This window comes from Camelus dromedarius, chromosome 1 (genome assembly GCF_036321535.1).
Source record: "Camelus dromedarius isolate mCamDro1 chromosome 1, mCamDro1.pat, whole genome shotgun sequence".
NCBI classification, from domain to species: Eukaryota; Metazoa; Chordata; class Mammalia; order Artiodactyla; family Camelidae; genus Camelus; species Camelus dromedarius.
The window spans coordinates 52,167,902-52,184,304 of NC_087436.1; the positions used below are offsets into that span (position 1 = coordinate 52,167,902).

At 37.8% G+C, this 16,403-nt stretch overlaps 1 protein-coding gene across 2 annotated transcripts in view; it reads left to right on the forward strand.

Moving 5' to 3' along the window:
• PPP3CA (protein phosphatase 3 catalytic subunit alpha) overlaps positions 1-16,403 on the forward strand; it is a 288,055-nt gene that overhangs the window by 265,299 nt on the left and 6,353 nt on the right. For both annotated transcript variants that reach the window (XM_031468717.2, XM_031468724.2), the window contains exons 11-12: positions 8,830-8,914; positions 13,817-13,914. In XM_031468717.2, the coding sequence (XP_031324577.2) occupies positions 8,830-8,914; positions 13,817-13,914 (183 nt within the window). The remainder of the gene's footprint in view (positions 1-8,829; positions 8,915-13,816; positions 13,915-16,403) is intronic.

Consider the following 16,403-nt stretch of genomic DNA (forward strand, 5'->3'; position numbering starts at 1 on the left):
TGTAAGGCATAGGCTGAATATGTGGTAGTTTCTTGAAAACTCAACCAAGCTTCCTAATCTACTTTAAAGTCTTTTATTTTTACCCAAGTTTTAATTTACACTTACAGCCAATTTCTGTGACTCTACTGAGGAATTACTGAGCAGATGGAACACAATATCTCAGAGAACAGGAGTCCATGGAATCAAATTAGTCCTTGTAAACCAAAGGAACTTTTACCTGTGTATTAAGATAACCAATTAATGACTGTTATTTGACATTTGGGAGTAGTCTGCGCGTTTTTAAGACTTTCTGTCCAAAGAATCCGATTATGTTTTGTGACAAGAGAAGTGGGAAGAAATAGTCTAGGCTATACTGGCTCTTTTTAAAGTCCATTACACAGGAGAGTCTTTTTATTTAAAAAATACATTTTCAAGGATTTTCTGTTCCTTTCAAAATGACATATAAGACAGAATAGCCCTGTGCCAAATATCACACCACTGTAGTTTCTATTCCATGCTGAGATTTTAGTTGAGCTAAAACATATGGAAGAAATTCGGGATACGTGGTTTGGAGTGATTCGGAATGAGTAGCGTTTATGTCCCATTTTTATCGCCTATGAATATGTAATATGGGATTGTTAGGATCAAAATTAGAAAGGTATTTCAACTATTTTGGGTTGTAATCCTCAAAAAGATGAATTTTTACAGAGCTTTTTTAAAAATTTGTTATCCTGAAGGTGTTTTTCTCTGCCTAATAGAGTAACCTACGGAAGCATACATACAGCTGTTTCGTGAGGGGCAGCACCTCCAATCTCTTTGAGCTAGATTTAACCAGCACTGACCCTAATGGATCAGTAATGCAGGATTCTCAAGTTATGGCTAGTCGAGGAGATCTTTTTCCCAGCAATTGTCAACTCTAGAGACTGAATAATCTAATTCTTGATAGAGCAGCTATCTTCATGCCAGAATATTTGAACAAGTGGGTTACCCAAGGTTTCAAGAGGAGCAAGGAAATCCATTTTCACATCCTCAGCTTCCATATGTCCTCATTCCTGAAAATAATCAGCCTGGGGACTCACCTGGGCTCCACCCTGCAGGCTTCACTGCAGCCTCTCCTCTCCCACCTCCTCTCTCCATTGCTTTTCTCCCATTTTAACAGAAAGGCATAGGTCTCCCCAGACATAATCGCTGTGAACCTTGCCTGGAGTACTAAACAAACAGAGGCTGGAAAAACTCACTGCCTAGGAATTCTCCTTCATCAAGGCATGTAATTGCCCTCCCATCCTTATCATTAAGAGGTACATTCCAATCAAATTCTATTTCTCTGTTTTTTAAATATTCACAAACATTTATCATACGTTTGTGCTATCTAGCTCAGTTATGCACTACTAATAATTGTGATTTTGATTACAAAGGAATTTTTAACTCTTAGAGCATACTGCCTCAGGAAATTTTAAAAATACTTTACTTTAAATTTAAATTTGACAGCAAAATATAATGTGGTGATAAAATACTTTAAAGTACAAATATATAATTCACTAAAGTAAAGGCAGGGAAATTGAAATGGAAATGCAATTTCAAAGATAAAAGGTCTAATGTAAGATATCTAAATGTCAATGAATAGCTTCTTAATGGATTCTTACTTTAAATGAATGATGGTGGGATGAAATTGCTATGATATTTATGTGCCATTTGTTTAAAGAAAGTAGTATAGTCATTTCATTTAAAAATTGACAATGTTTATAATATTATATTCTTTATTTAAACTTGGAGGTGAGAATAGTATTCTTTTGAGGATATTTTGCAGATACGTGAGTAAAAAGTATAAAGGCTACAGTTTGGAAGCCAGCCCATCAAAATGAACAGTTCCTCAGTGCTTTATTGTGCTGTCCCTAACTCCCAGGACTCAAGTTCCTGGCTGTGTAGAAGAGTGTAATGAAGCACTTGTCACACTCACAGCCAAGGACAAAACAGGGTAGCTGTTTAGGTAATTTCTGAATAGCATCACTTTGTTGAGATATAGATGCTCAAGATTTGTTACTGTTAAAGTGGATCAGAGAAAGGAAAGACAAGAAAATAAGGTTTAGGGATTACTGCACATGGTTTGGCCTTGTAGCCTTGTAGGGGCCAATTTGGGATATACGTTCTCCCAAACAGGACTGTCTGTGTACTTATAATTTCATCATCACTTGTAAAAAAGCTGTAATGACCAATCATGCAAGGTTTTTAGAGGCATCTGAAGACATACTCTGTCTTTGCAGTGTATCATATTTCAAAAGTGCTGGTATGGGGCAGAGGCCAAGCTAATTTTTGTCTTTAATGTAAGACAACAAAAAATATTTCTTATCTCAACACCTTAATGCTTTGTTTCATCAATTGCCTTTATTCAAATTTAGTAATTGCTCTATTCATTGAAAAATAAAATCTGGAGACATGTCTAAACTCTGCTAAATAATCATGAGTCATAATCACATTTTACTTTCAAGTGGAATAGGTTTCTTATAGAGATGAACTTCGTTATATTTTAACAAATATGAAAAGGGGTGAGTTTCTATATTATTTCTTAGAATTTGAACTAAAAGGTTAAAGAGATTTGAAGCCTACCAGCAAAATATAGCTCTTAAAATAGATCTTTCTTTTGAAAAAATTTGAAATGTTAATGTGTATGCACTTCTTTTAATATACTGGATTTAAAGACGTATGCTGTGGTTACACTTGTATTAGTTAAAAGTCCTTTAAAGAAAGAAGTCTTAAATAATAGCAGAATATTTGAGGCCAGCATAATAATGAAGTGGAAATTTTCTGCTGCATTTTCCATTAGAGCACACAACTCACAGACATAGAAAACAAACCCATGGTCACCAAAGGGGAAAGGGAAGGGGAGGGATAAATTAAGAGTTGGGGATTAACAGATATACACTATTATGTATAAAATAGATAAACAGATCTTCTTGTATAGCACAGGGAACTGTATTCGGTACCTCATAATAACCTCTAATGGAAATGAATCTGAAAAATAAAATTATATATAAATATATATATAAAACAATTGTTTTGCTGTACACCTGAAACTAACACAACATTGTAAATCAACTATATGTCAATAGAAAAATTAAAATTTTAAACATTAAAACTATATACACCTAAAAAAAGAGTAAGGAACTCAATTTTTGAAAGCAGCTTTTTTTATGTTCTAATAATATAAAAAGATTCCTATATCATAAAATATTCAAGTGTAAAATTTTTATGTAGCTCATCATCTTCAGTTCTTACAGTAGCAAAAAGGTACTGAAAGCAATGAGGGTCTATTGAATTGGGCTTATCAAACAAAATCTTACTGGTCCAATTTCCCCTGGAGTTGTTTGGAGAAGGGGAGGGGTGGATGTAATCACGCCAAGAACTTTTCTTCTTTGCCCTCTTTGGCAAGCTCCTGCGTCCTCTGTACAACACCAGGACAGGGAGGGAGGAAAGGCCTCTCTTCTTAAAGCTGCTGTCTCCCTTTTCCCTCAAAGCCTAGCTTCTCCCAAATATAGTTTCGTTTTTTGACACTTTATTATGAAACGTTTCAAACCTAAAGGAATGTTGAGAGCATTGTACAGTCAGTACTCATGTACCCATCACTTACTTTCTACAATTAATATGTGATTGTATTTGCATTTGTTACGTATCTATCTCTCTACCCAGCCATCGATCCATCTCTGTCTTTCTTTTTCTTTCTTTCTCTCTCTCTTTCTTCCTTCCTTCCTTCCTTCCTTTCTTCCTTCCTTCCTTCCTTCCTTCCTTCCTTTCTTCCTTCCTTCCTTCCTTCCTTCCTTCCTTCCTTCCGTTCAGTCTTTCTTTCTTTCTTTCTTTCCTTCCTTTCTTTCTTTCTTTCTTTCTTTCTTTCTTTCTTTCTTTCTTTCTTTCTTTCTTTCTTTCTTTCTTTCTTTCTTTCTTTCTGTTTCTGTCTGTCTTTCCTCTCTTTCTTTCTTTATTTTTTCTTTTGCAGAGGTTGGGGGAGTAAGTGCAAAGTAAGTTCTTGGTACCTCTGTTACGAGTGTGCAATGCCTAAACTTCTTGTTTGCTCCTACAACTCTGCTAAAGCTTTTACAGTTTAGCCCCAGGCATGTCCTGCTTCTCTTCCCACCCTACCCTCACCCCAGTGCACCCAAACTCCATTCACACCAGACTTCTCACCCATCATCTGAGCATAACATAGATTGTTGCATCCTCTACAGATTTGAAAATTCTCTTACTTCTTCGGAAAATTCTTCCTACTCTTTAACTCTTATTTATCCTTCAGGATCCTTCAACTGTCACCATGTCAATGAACATTTTTCTCCAGACAATTAACACCTGTTTCCAGGGGTATGCTGGTAAATGTTTAACAACCCATCACTCCAGGGGGAAAATGGCCCTGGTGTGTAGCATTTGCAGATTTTCTTGGTATAAATTCCCTTCCCCACCACTGATTTCAAATTACTACAGCTACTAAAGACGGTATTAGGAAGGGATGTGCTGAGTGTATCTCACTAGCTGACAGCAGCCAGTTCCTGCACACGTCTGCTCCCTCCTCTCTAATACTTGTCACTGTCCACTGTCATCATTCACTTGATCTCCTAAAGTGAAGACCACGCTTTATTCATATTTCCATTGCTAGCAGTTGGCACGTGGCAGGCAATAGGATAGGATAGGATTGGATTTACAAGAACATTTAATGGATAAATGATTTGGGTAGAAAATTGTATTCTATATAGTGCTTTCCACATACCCCTAATTCAGTTAAAACTGAGGAAATCCAGGAGGCACTTAATGAATGGGTAGGAACTGTGAGCCATCGGGAGCCCAGGTCTGTACATGGCAGGTGTCCCACGTGTCAGAATCTCTCTTCACCCTGGCACTCGGCCCCTCATTGCTGTGATGGTGCTGCCGTTATCCGGTTCCCTCCAGAGGCTGAAATCCACCCTGTGGGGATACCACACTCACTCAGCAGACCGCTTGGCGTAGATACCTTTCAGACTTCAGGAGAAGTCAGCAAGGCACTGCCTTAAGGTCAGGAAGGACACATGGTCAAAGTAAATCTTTCAAGAGTCCCTTGGTGTGTACATTCACCTTTGAGGAAGATTGAGTGTGCCCGGGCGCCTAGATCTGGAAATAGTGTCAATAATACCCCAGGCATAAAAGAAGATTAGAAATAAAAAAGGGAAGCGAGTGAGAGACCCAAAAAAAGAAGTGATAATTATTTGAATGGAAACAGAAAATGAAAATTTACTTAAAATTACTCATTTTTTTAAACTTGTGAAATGTTGCCCTTTGGTTTTGGATTTTCAAGTTAAAATAAGTGATTATAATCTTCTCTGAGAAATAGCTACCACAGTTTTCATGTAACAGGTTTGTGTATATGTGTGTGTGTGTGTGCCTTAATTATTCAATATATTGAATTTTAAGTTGAGCTACTGTGGTACATTTCCACAACTTAAATAGAACAAGTACCAAGAATGTTAAACGTGACATTGTATTTGCATGTCACAGCTAGTAAAATTCTGAAAAAAAGTGCCTTTTTTCGTTGATCTTTGTATTGAATTATGGGCTGTGAGGATTTGCAATGGAACATAAGTATTTGAAAAAGACTTTTAATGATCTCTGGAAAATACCAAAACCAGGAATAGCAATACTAAATATGCAAGGATCTTTACATTTGAACTTAATTCTATCCTGCTATTGTTCAGTTCCTGTAAGTTCAATTACATATTAGTTCAGATATTTTATTTGGATATTTTACATTTTGTGGATTGTAAATGTGTGGTATTCATATTGATTCGGATTATTTGGAAAATACTGAAGGTAATCCCCAGGATAAAAGTTGGAGGCATTTGTTTTTAATGTCTCTTCTTTAATTAATTCAATTGCCTTTTTGAGTAAATATATTCTACTTTTATAAAAGAAGTACTAAAAGCCTCTTACTTACCTGGGTTACTGAGAAATTTAAAAAGATATCTGTCCTTCTCTGTCTGACCGACTTCACTAAGTATGATAATCTCTAGTCCAGCCATGTTGCTACTTAATGGCATTATTTCATACTTCACCAGAAACTGACACATTGTAAATCAACTATATAGCAATATAAATAAATACATACACAGATAGATAGATAGACAGACAGACAGATAGATAAGGGACAGCATTACTTCATTAAGAAAAGTGCTGCAATACGATGTGAATCCCCATTTGTTGGGAGCACGACTGTGGACACATGAACTAGGGTATTCTGCTCTCTACTCTCCAGTGGAGTCATTAGATCTGAAAAGTGAGGAATGCTAAACTGGCTCCAACTGTCAGAATGTTCATTTTACATTTAAAATTCTGTATTTATTTGAGCATTTTTCTGAGTACCAGCTTATACTGAGCTGAAAAGGACAGCTCTACATAATTTATTCCCCTTTTTTTCCTGCCTAGTTTCTGGCTTTTCATTGCTCTGGTTATGCTTTTTACAAGTCCTTTAATGAAAATTTCCTGAGAGATTATCCTTCTTATATATTTTTCACTTCCTTGATTTTACATTTTTCCCCTTCTCATTTCTCTTAAATATATCCCATTTCATTTCTAGACATTTAACTACTTCTTCTTGCTGCTTTCCTGGTTGTGCTTCTAAATATAGTCCCCATTTTTGGAGCGCTCCCCTACTTTCCAGTCTTTGTGTCTGTTGGATTGACCTTATGATCTGGCCATACTGTTCTTGGAGAGGGTCAGAATCTTTCCCCTTAGCACATCATGACCTCTCAGTGGACTGGGTTAGACTTGGGAAAATTAAACGTAGAGTGATAATAGCAGGCTGAATAGTTAGACTGAAGCAGGATTTAACTGAAGAACTAAAAAAATAGAAAAACTACTGTAAGAAGACTAATTGCCATCCCACTTTTTTCCCTTATCAAGTGTCCTTTAGTAGTCTCTTGATCATAAATCATCTAAAATTAAGGCATAGACACTTCAGACATTCACATGGTCTCTAGGACAGGATTTCTTATATAAAGAATCTTCATTACAAATCATGGATAATAAATATTGTTAGAAACTCGGAATAAAGTTTGAGGCAGCACCTACACACGTCCCATTTTCTTCTCCAATGTTTTGGCCAGCAGAGTATAATTCAAGGGACCAATCATGAATGAGGATCCATGGTTCCACTTCATTATCAGAAATGCTGGATTGGACGGTGGCTTTCTCCCAGATGGATTTAAACTTACTCCACTCATTTGCAGGCAGGAGAGCTGGCAATACTAAGTTCTGTTAATCAGATGTGTGGGGGGATACCTGCCATGGTGTGATTGCCACTAGAGAAAAAGAAATAGACAACAATATGGGCTGTTTGAAGGCTTTCAGGTCAGAGAGGAAGTGAGAGGAAACCAGCTGCCTAGTACAGCTTTCTGAGGAATATCCCTGGGTGCGTGAGGTGGGTGTGGGTTGGCATCACCTCTGACAAATTAACCCACCCAGGAGGAAAACGTGGCCTGTTGTGTTTTCGCTTTCTTGGGTGGAGAGAAAAGCAGAGACCTTTTTCTGGCCATTTCAAAATTGTATGAGTGTTGGTGTGGGTTTTCTTTCTTATAGACATGTTAGAGCTGTGATTAATTGTTTGGCCCTTAGCAAACAATGAAAAAGATTCCAAACTGAATTCTTAAAAGTCAGGGGAAACAACAGAAATCTTTCCTTCCAAATAAGGTCAGAAATCTTGTTCTTACCATGGATTAAAAGACCAAAACTTACACCAGTTACCATCTATAGACCATTCTCTGAACACATTCTATGACTTAAACTGTTCATTTAGGTGAGGAACATTTCATTATCTGCTATTCTCTGAAAGGAATATTTTGTTGTATTTCTGTTAGTGGCAGAAGAATTAGAAAAATGATCTGCTGGTGTTAACACTTCCTACAAAGTCCCATATGATGTGTGAAAAAGACATCTTATCCTTTTTACCTCGGATTATAAACACCTTAAAAAGAGAGGGTTTTTTTGTTTGTTTTGTTTTTTGCACTTCTCTAAACATTAACTTGAGAATTTAAGAAAAAATAAAATAGTTTCACTAAAGATCATACAGTATTATTTTTAAAATATAAAAAAGGAAACTATTTATTATAATAATAAGTAGATTTTTTTTTTTAATTTGGAAAATGCAGTCAGTGACAAAACTGAGACAGGCCTGTGCGTGACATTTTTACATAGGTGCTAAAATATAAACCACGTGCCACGATCTGTCACCAAGTCCAGCTTAGTAGGTTTTCCACTTTTTCCTCTAGGTCTTGTGAACCGACTGCGAGAGGAAAGACTACCAAGCACAGAACAGATGTTTTATGACCGTTAATTAATGTAAAGGATATTCCAGGGAACGTAGGGGGTTAAGATAGCTCCTAGCTTGATCACTTCAAGGGAGAACTTTTGAAAAAGAAGTTTCCTAAAGTAGTCTTCCCAACGTGGAGCCCGGAAGTGGGTAGAAGATTCTAGTGACTCACTTTTTCTGCCAATGCACATTCTCTTTGTATAAGCAGAAGAGAAGGGAACTCAATTAGAAGAGAAGGGTAGGAACCTGCCCCACCTGCTCAGTGATTTTTCAGTAAGCTGTTTACCCCTCCCCCTGGAACGCTCAGAAGTGGCTCTCTGGCATTTAGGGGACCTCTGAAGAATCACAGGCAAGTATTCATGGTCAGAAGCATAGGCTTTTAAACTTGATTTACAGGTAAATCCTTAGAGAGGGAAAACCAAACAAACCAACCTGGTTTTTCTGAGTACAGTCTGTTAAGTATGTAAATTGGTAAAATAGTTAGAGTTAAAGAAAAAGTCATCTGACTTCTTAACTCTGTTTTTAAAATACAGGAGCCACAGCCGCAGCCCGGAAGGAGGTTATAAGGAACAAGATCAGAGCCATTGGCAAGATGGCCAGAGTGTTCTCGGTTCTCAGGTGGGATCACGTTCCTTTGTTCTGTGTTGAATTTGCTTATTTGTCATGCCATAACAGCTTAATACTTTAATCTGGTAATTTAAACATTTTACAAGAAACTATTTGCTTTTCATAATTATTTTTTAATGGAATTGTCAGTTCCTCACTATTTTAGTCAAATTGAGACTACTAAATTATTTCCATAGAGAAAGCCTCTAAATGGACTGCTTCACATTTTATCCCTCTGTTTGCTGCAGGACTTTAAAACCTTCATTTCACAATAGATTGAACATGTTATAAAATAGAAAAGCTATTATAATCCTTTTTATTTTTCACTCTTGCTCTGCAGTAAAAGATGAATTTATCAGGTGCATTCCACTAGATTTCTAGGAAATGAGCATCAACCGTAAAGCATGTTCATGTGAATCTAAATTATTGTAATAAATCATTGAAGGAAAAAAGTTATTTAGTGTTTCAATTCCCATATGGTAGTTATTTTTTAAATAGATCATGAATCATGTTATTAAGCATGGATTTAGAAGACAAGTATTTTCTCGAAGAGTATTAACTACACTTTTCTTTACTTAAATTCAGTTATCTATTCCTGGATAATACAAAGTAACTATATTTCTCTTGGAAATATTGCTTTCAAATACGGTATTATTGTATGTTAGGAATATACAGTCAGTTCACAATTACACATTAACAAGGGTAAATAGGAATATCTTGGGAGTAAATCCATCTCCACATTGTATAATTTCATAACATAATATCTGCCAGATTTTTTTTTTCCAACTCTTTTTCCAGGAGTCGCTACCCTGGCTCTTTTGATTTCTCCTTCTTGCTATTTCTACCCTACTCTTGGTAGAGTCACTCAAGAGTAATTAAGTGATTTGACACCAAAAGCAGGAGCCAGGAGAAGGATGAAAAGCACGATCATCCTTTCCCAGAGACACCAGATCAAAGGCAGGAATAGCTCCGCGGTAGCAGCCAAATCTTGAAAAGTCCTGTGAGAGCTAAGGACGAGCATAGTCGCTCCCCACAGCCTAGTGAATGCGGCCACTGCGGCTCCAGTGCTTTATATTCCTCACTGAACTTGCAGGGCTCATTCATTCATTCAAAATAAATGTAATAAAGCAGTGGAAGAAAAAAATTTTTAAAAAGTCTTTGTACCTACATGTCTGCAGAATACATGAAGGTGGCAGGCGCAGTGCTGCAGAATCATAGATTGGTCTTAAGATTGGAAAGCTCTGCTAGTCCCCTGCCTGCTGGTTTGTAAGATGCAGTTATTCCCAGCTGAGAAATGGTTCATTTGAACCCACTGATGATCAGTTACTTAAGATTTCACATATTGATAGAAAAATAAAAACACGGGGCATAGTATTGCTTCCTATAATAAAAGCGTCTGTCGTAAATGTGTTGAACACAGGGTGGTCATATCTAGAGAAAAGTAAGTCATGATTGAGCGTTAAATGTATACTATACACTACGTTAGGCAAAGTGGACACCAAATTGAAATGCCAGATGTGTAGACAGTAAATTAAATAAGGCAATGGGATGTATGCTAAATACATGGAGAGGCACCCTGCTGTGGAAGAGGCCAGGAAGGAGCCCTTTTGTTTCCTGAAAGGAATGTTTGTGAAGAGGTTGCCGTTGGGGAAGTGCTGTGGAGGCTAGGCTGGATTCCACTAGGTGGAGGACTGTGGTGAAGGCATTCCTGGCAGCTGAGAAATCCTCAAGATCCCAGGGACCTAAGAGCAGTGTTTTCTGGGGTGCTCGTTAAGGGCCAGATGCCCTATGCCCCGTGGCGCACCCATTTGAGAGGAATCCACATAGCAAGCTGGCAAAGTGGAGTTGACCTCAATGAGGAAACCAACTGAAAGAGGCTAAGCAACGTGTCCAAACTCACTCAGTTAGTGAGCAGTACTGATGAGAATCTGACTTGAAAGTAAACTGTGTAGTCAGTGAATCCTAAGTATTTAGAAGAGCTGGATAATAAGACATGAAGATGAGTGTGGAATCTAGTAAAAAATGAGGCTGAAAAGTGTATTTAAGTCCAGATTCTCGATGGATTTGAAGACCATGGTTAAGCATGTAATTTTTTATATCTTGGCAACAAGGAGTCATGGATGGTTTTCACAGGATGAGAGGCATGCTGTAACCCATGTTGAGATGAATATGTAATGACCGTGTGAAGATCGCATAGCAAGATGACTTACAGGTGTCAGAGCATTTAAGAAGCCATTGAAGTAATCCAAGCAAAAGATGTTGAAGCAGACTGTGGGAGGAGAGATGCAAGGGAAGAGATGAATACAAGGAGTTTGTGAAGCTAGATGTTTTAACATGTAATGGATGAATCCGGATGGTGGTACACATTTGTCAGGTAGAGCTGTCCAACACAGTCCTGACATTTTGATAATTTGCAATATTGTAAGGGAACCAGAAACCTGTCTTTCAGGAGCCCTGGCCCATAAGGAGCTGCATGTTGCTGGGATCCACCAGTCAAGTGAATGCACTCAGGACTTGTGCTTCAAAGTGAACATCCTGGGGAAGGAGCTAGCAGAGAAGGCAATTCCTCTGTCAGGTGTGGAATCGGAGGGGCCAAGAGGAGAAGAGTTTTCTTTCTCAGCATACTGGGGACTAACCATTAGCCTGAGCTTACGGGTTGGCTCTAAATAGCAGGAAAAGACTCAGAAATCTAAAATGTGGATTAACACTACCATGCCTCATTCTATTTTCCTTTGACTCCTTCCCTTAGCAAATGTTTTTTGAATGTCGATCGACTATGTACAGAGTCCTGTTCTGATCTAGGTGTTGTGGATGGAGCAGAAACAAAGCAGTCAGAAACCCCTGTTCACTTGAAGCTTCTCTAGCTAGGGTGGATGTAGCAGGCAGAGGAGCTCAAAAGAAATTACTTACTTACTTACTTACTTAATTAATTAAAAAATAAAATAGGCAAGGAGAGATAAAGAGTAAGAAGGTGCATATATTTTAATTAGCATTTGATTTAGCATTTTCAAGGAAGTCCTCACTTAGGAGGCAATGCTTGAGCAGAGAGTTGGAGGCTGGGAGGGACGGAGTCACACAGATACCTGGGGGAAGAGTGTGACAGAACAGTGCAGCACCCCGAGGCGAGGTGTGCAGGGTGTGTTTGAGGAACACTAAGGGAAGTGGTCGCTGGTAAGACATGAAGTCCGAGAGATGGGTGAGGATGGGAGACTGTGGGTTGGGAGCTAGTTCTTTAGGGCTCTGGGCAAATCTTTTAAAGATTTATGCCTTTCACCTTTAATAAGAGGAGAAACCATTGGAGAGTTTTGCATAGAGGAGTGACAGGATCTGTGTAGGTACTAAAAGGCTCAACCTGGCTAGTATACTGAGAATAGATAATGGGAGGAGGGGGCACGAGCGTGACCAGGCTGGAGCAGAGAGACCAGTTAAGAGGCTGCTGGAGTGATCCAGGTAAGATGCTGGTGGTTAGGGAAAGAAGTCAGTCACAGAAGACCACAAGCTGCCATTTGTAAGAAGTGTCCAGAAGAAGCAAATCTACAGAAAGCAGATGAGTGGTTGTATAGGACTGAAAGAAATGCAGAGTGACCTCTAATGGACACAAGATTTCTTTCTGGATTAATGAAAATGTGCTGAAATTCATTGTGGTGATGGTTTCACAACTATGTAAACAGAAGAAAAACCATTGATTGAATTATACACTTTAAGTGGGCAGATTGTTATGGTAACTTAGTTATATCACAAAAAAAGGCTGTTTTTAAAAGCGGTGAGGGACTGGTATTGTGACAAGTGGTAAGATACTGGAAATATTTGAAGGGTAGAACCCTCAAGATTTACTGACTGATAGATGTGGAATAAGAAAGGATAAAAGGAGCAAAAGGGTCATTCTTTCAACTAAGATGAACATGAAGTTAAAACAATTTTTTAAAAAAGATGAAGTTGAAGAAAGATTGTGAAGTAGTAGCTTTGGGGGTAGTTTGGGAATTTTGTTTGGGTCATATTAGCCATCTTCATAAAAATGTGACATAGATAGTTGTACATATTACAGACATTATATGTGTGTGTGTGTGTGTGTACTGTAACTATTTTTTTTTCTGGTTATGTCAGATAACAGGGTCTGTTATATGGAAATATATGAGGTGATTCCTATTTTATGGTTATTTAATCATTTGATTAATGCTTTGCTGTGATTACTAAATGTAATCAAAATAATGAATGAAGTATATAAAACGGATGATAAAACAATTATCATAATGAGTAGTCAAGTAATTTTATATTAAGCAAATCAGTGGGGAAAGAGGCTGAAAAGAAAAGCTGGAAACTTCACCAGTTGTTTTATTGACTAGTTGCCATTATTTCTGGTGTGTGTCATGTAATGTCAGAATTCCTTAATGATCCCCGGATGTGGTTCCTAGTTTCTCGATCCATAGATCGGATTTTTTTCATCTCTCAGGTAGTCTCTGGTCTTCTCTCCCCAGTCAGATCAGCTCTACTTCTTTTTGCTGAGCCTTGGCTGGAAAACTGACATCAGCAGTCTCCCTGGCTTTGTTTGTTTGTTTTTTAACATACTTACGGTGTCACGGAGGCTGCCCACAAACACTGTACTGTGATGCCGGCGTGCAAAATCAGAATTGTGTTCTGTATCTTGAGTACTCAGAAGGGACGGAACCTCCACCACGGTGTAATTCCAAACTCTATCCTAGCAGTCGTGTCATTTACATAGCATGACTTCTACATCAATGTATGAAAATACAGTATGTTTTAAGTACAAAAAAGAGAGAGAGAGAAAGCGATCAAGAGAGGTAAATGTGAGTTCGTTCTTACATACATTTCTTTTTTCGCTTCAAGTTTTTTCTTTTTCCTGAAAGAAAATAAAAGGTAATGTGTCCCCCCCCCTCCCCCCCCGTGCCTTTCCAGAGAAGAGAGTGAGAGCGTGCTGACGCTGAAAGGCCTGACGCCCACGGGCATGCTCCCCAGCGGAGTGCTCTCTGGAGGGAAGCAAACATTGCAAAGCGGTAAGCAGCCCCTTGGCACCACTGGGTCCCGGGCATCGCAGTCGGCCGTGTCGTTAGGGCCCTGATTTATTCATCCATTTGAGTTTGGTGTTGGTCTTCAGTTCTTCTCCGCTGGAAGCAGGGCTGAAACCTCCCAGCGGTTTGACCAGTCACGCCCCCACTCAGTCGCGCCCTCATTGCCTGGAATGGTGGTCTGTACCCCGCCGCCCCCATCTCCTCATTTGCGTATGAACCAGGATTTCAGGCCCGGCTGTGAGACAGCTCGTTCAGGTCACGCACATGCACAGTAGAGTTGGCCACTTGGAGCCAAGCAGTTGCTAGAAACGACTTTTTAATTACATTTTTCTTAAATGTATTGGTTATCTGTTTGCTTGATGAAATAAACACATACACACATAAATATACATGCCTAAGCCTAGGATTTACTGGAGAATGGAAGAATATAAAAGGGCTGATTTCATTATCCACTGGAATTGAAATTGAAGCCATATGGGTCTTTTCTCAGATTTATTCATCTAAAACAAAGGAGACTGAGTAGAACCATATTTTATTTTTGAAAACAGATGAAATCTCTAGTTTTTTGGTTGAGTGCTGTCCACTAGAACTTCATGTGATGATGGAGATTTCTGTATCTGTACAGAAGCCACTGGCAATATATGGGGCTATTGAGCACTTGAAATACAGCTCATACAGCCGAGAAAACTGAATTTTTTATTTCATCTAATTTTCATTAGTTTGATTTAAATAGCTACATGTGGCTAGTGGCTACCATATTAGACAGCACAGTCAATATAGCTATTTTACTTTTGTTACTTATGTTTTTTTTACCTATTTTAAGTAATATCATTCATTAGAGTCCAATTTTAGCATACTTTATGGAAATTGTGCTTTTTTATTCGACTTTAATTGAAAAAATTGAAAACAGAAATATGCTATAACATTTTCAAAACAATCTCAGCCTCTTGCTTATGTTCCTGTATCTTTCCCTGAAGCTTTTTTTGTGTTTTCTTTTCTATCCTTGTCCCAGATTCTGGTATTCTCATGGTTATGTTGTTTAGATTCACCTCTTTCACATAGAGAGTGATGTCCAACTTCATCAATACGGTTCTGCTAAGTGATCACATTCCGGCAGCATCACTGTAATTTCCTTTATTTTCGTGTGAATTTATTCCAAAATCAATGCCCCTTAGTTTCCACAAAAAGAAAAAATTTCTAAATGAAGGTAGGAGAATACCACAGAACTGAAGTAAATTGGCCCTTTCATTTATAGCTAATGATTATTTAATAACCAAAAAAAAAAACCCCCAAAATTTCCCACCAAAGTAAACATGCTGTCTAAGAACATTAGCACAAAGAGATAATTTATATGCACAAAATGCACAACCATCTAATTGACTGAAATCTGCATAGTTTCTGAGAAGCACAGTTTTAAGGTACAGCAAGTATATTATCAGAAACTATGGGCCACAATTGCTTTAGAAGAATACATTTAATGATGAAAGTACATATTTTTAATATGTTGGTGCTGGTGCGGTTCCAGATGTTTGCTTTACTTTTAAACTTACAGTTCTTTGTTTTGTTTCTGGATTTTTACCTGGGTTATTCAGTTTCCTTTTCTGTTGTTTTATTTTAAATCCATTGGTTTGTTATTCTGTGTTGAACTTACATACACACACAAGCACATACATAGATAGCAGACATAAGGTTTGGAACCTCAGTAGTCCTGAGAATTGGAAAAGCCATTGTATATTTTAAACCATGTACATCAGTACAATTTCAAAATTCATTGTCTGATGCCCTTTAATTTGTCCAAAAGGGGAAACTACTTAAAGTTTTGCTATTTAGCTTTTCTCCATGGTGGTAACCATTCTGCATTTCTATCATAAGGAATTTGAAATGCACTATAAGTGAATTATACTGCACATTTAGCAGTTACTCTAGTTTTAAGACCTTCAATTATAAGAAATCTGCAAATTAAAGTCAAGGGGTAGGATTTTAATATTAAACATTTTGGAGTTACAGAGGAGTTTTGCATTTTCGCACTTAATTAGGGAAGTATCCCCTAGCTTTAATAGCATAGTAGGATTCATATACCTGTATAGTGAGAATGTAGACCTTAACCTTATTGTAAAAATAGCTGATAAAGCAATGGGCGTTTAAAGTTTGCCTCTAAAATATGCTTAGGTTTCAGTATTTAGACCATCTTTTCTTTAAAACACTAATAGAATTATTGATGCTACTGGCATGTTACCTCTTGATGGTAACATTGCAAGAATTTTGTTTCCCAAAATGATATTCCAATGAGGAAAACTCATTTTAAAATGGGTTGCCTGGCAAAAGAAGTCCAAACTATACCCATTTTTTCCTGTTCCTTTTGCCTTTCTCTGTCACCACTCTAAACATGCCCAGTGTTTGTCTTTAAAAGTCCCACATGTTATCAAAGCAGACACATTGATTTTATTCTTCCTCTAAATGTATATCCTCCCTGC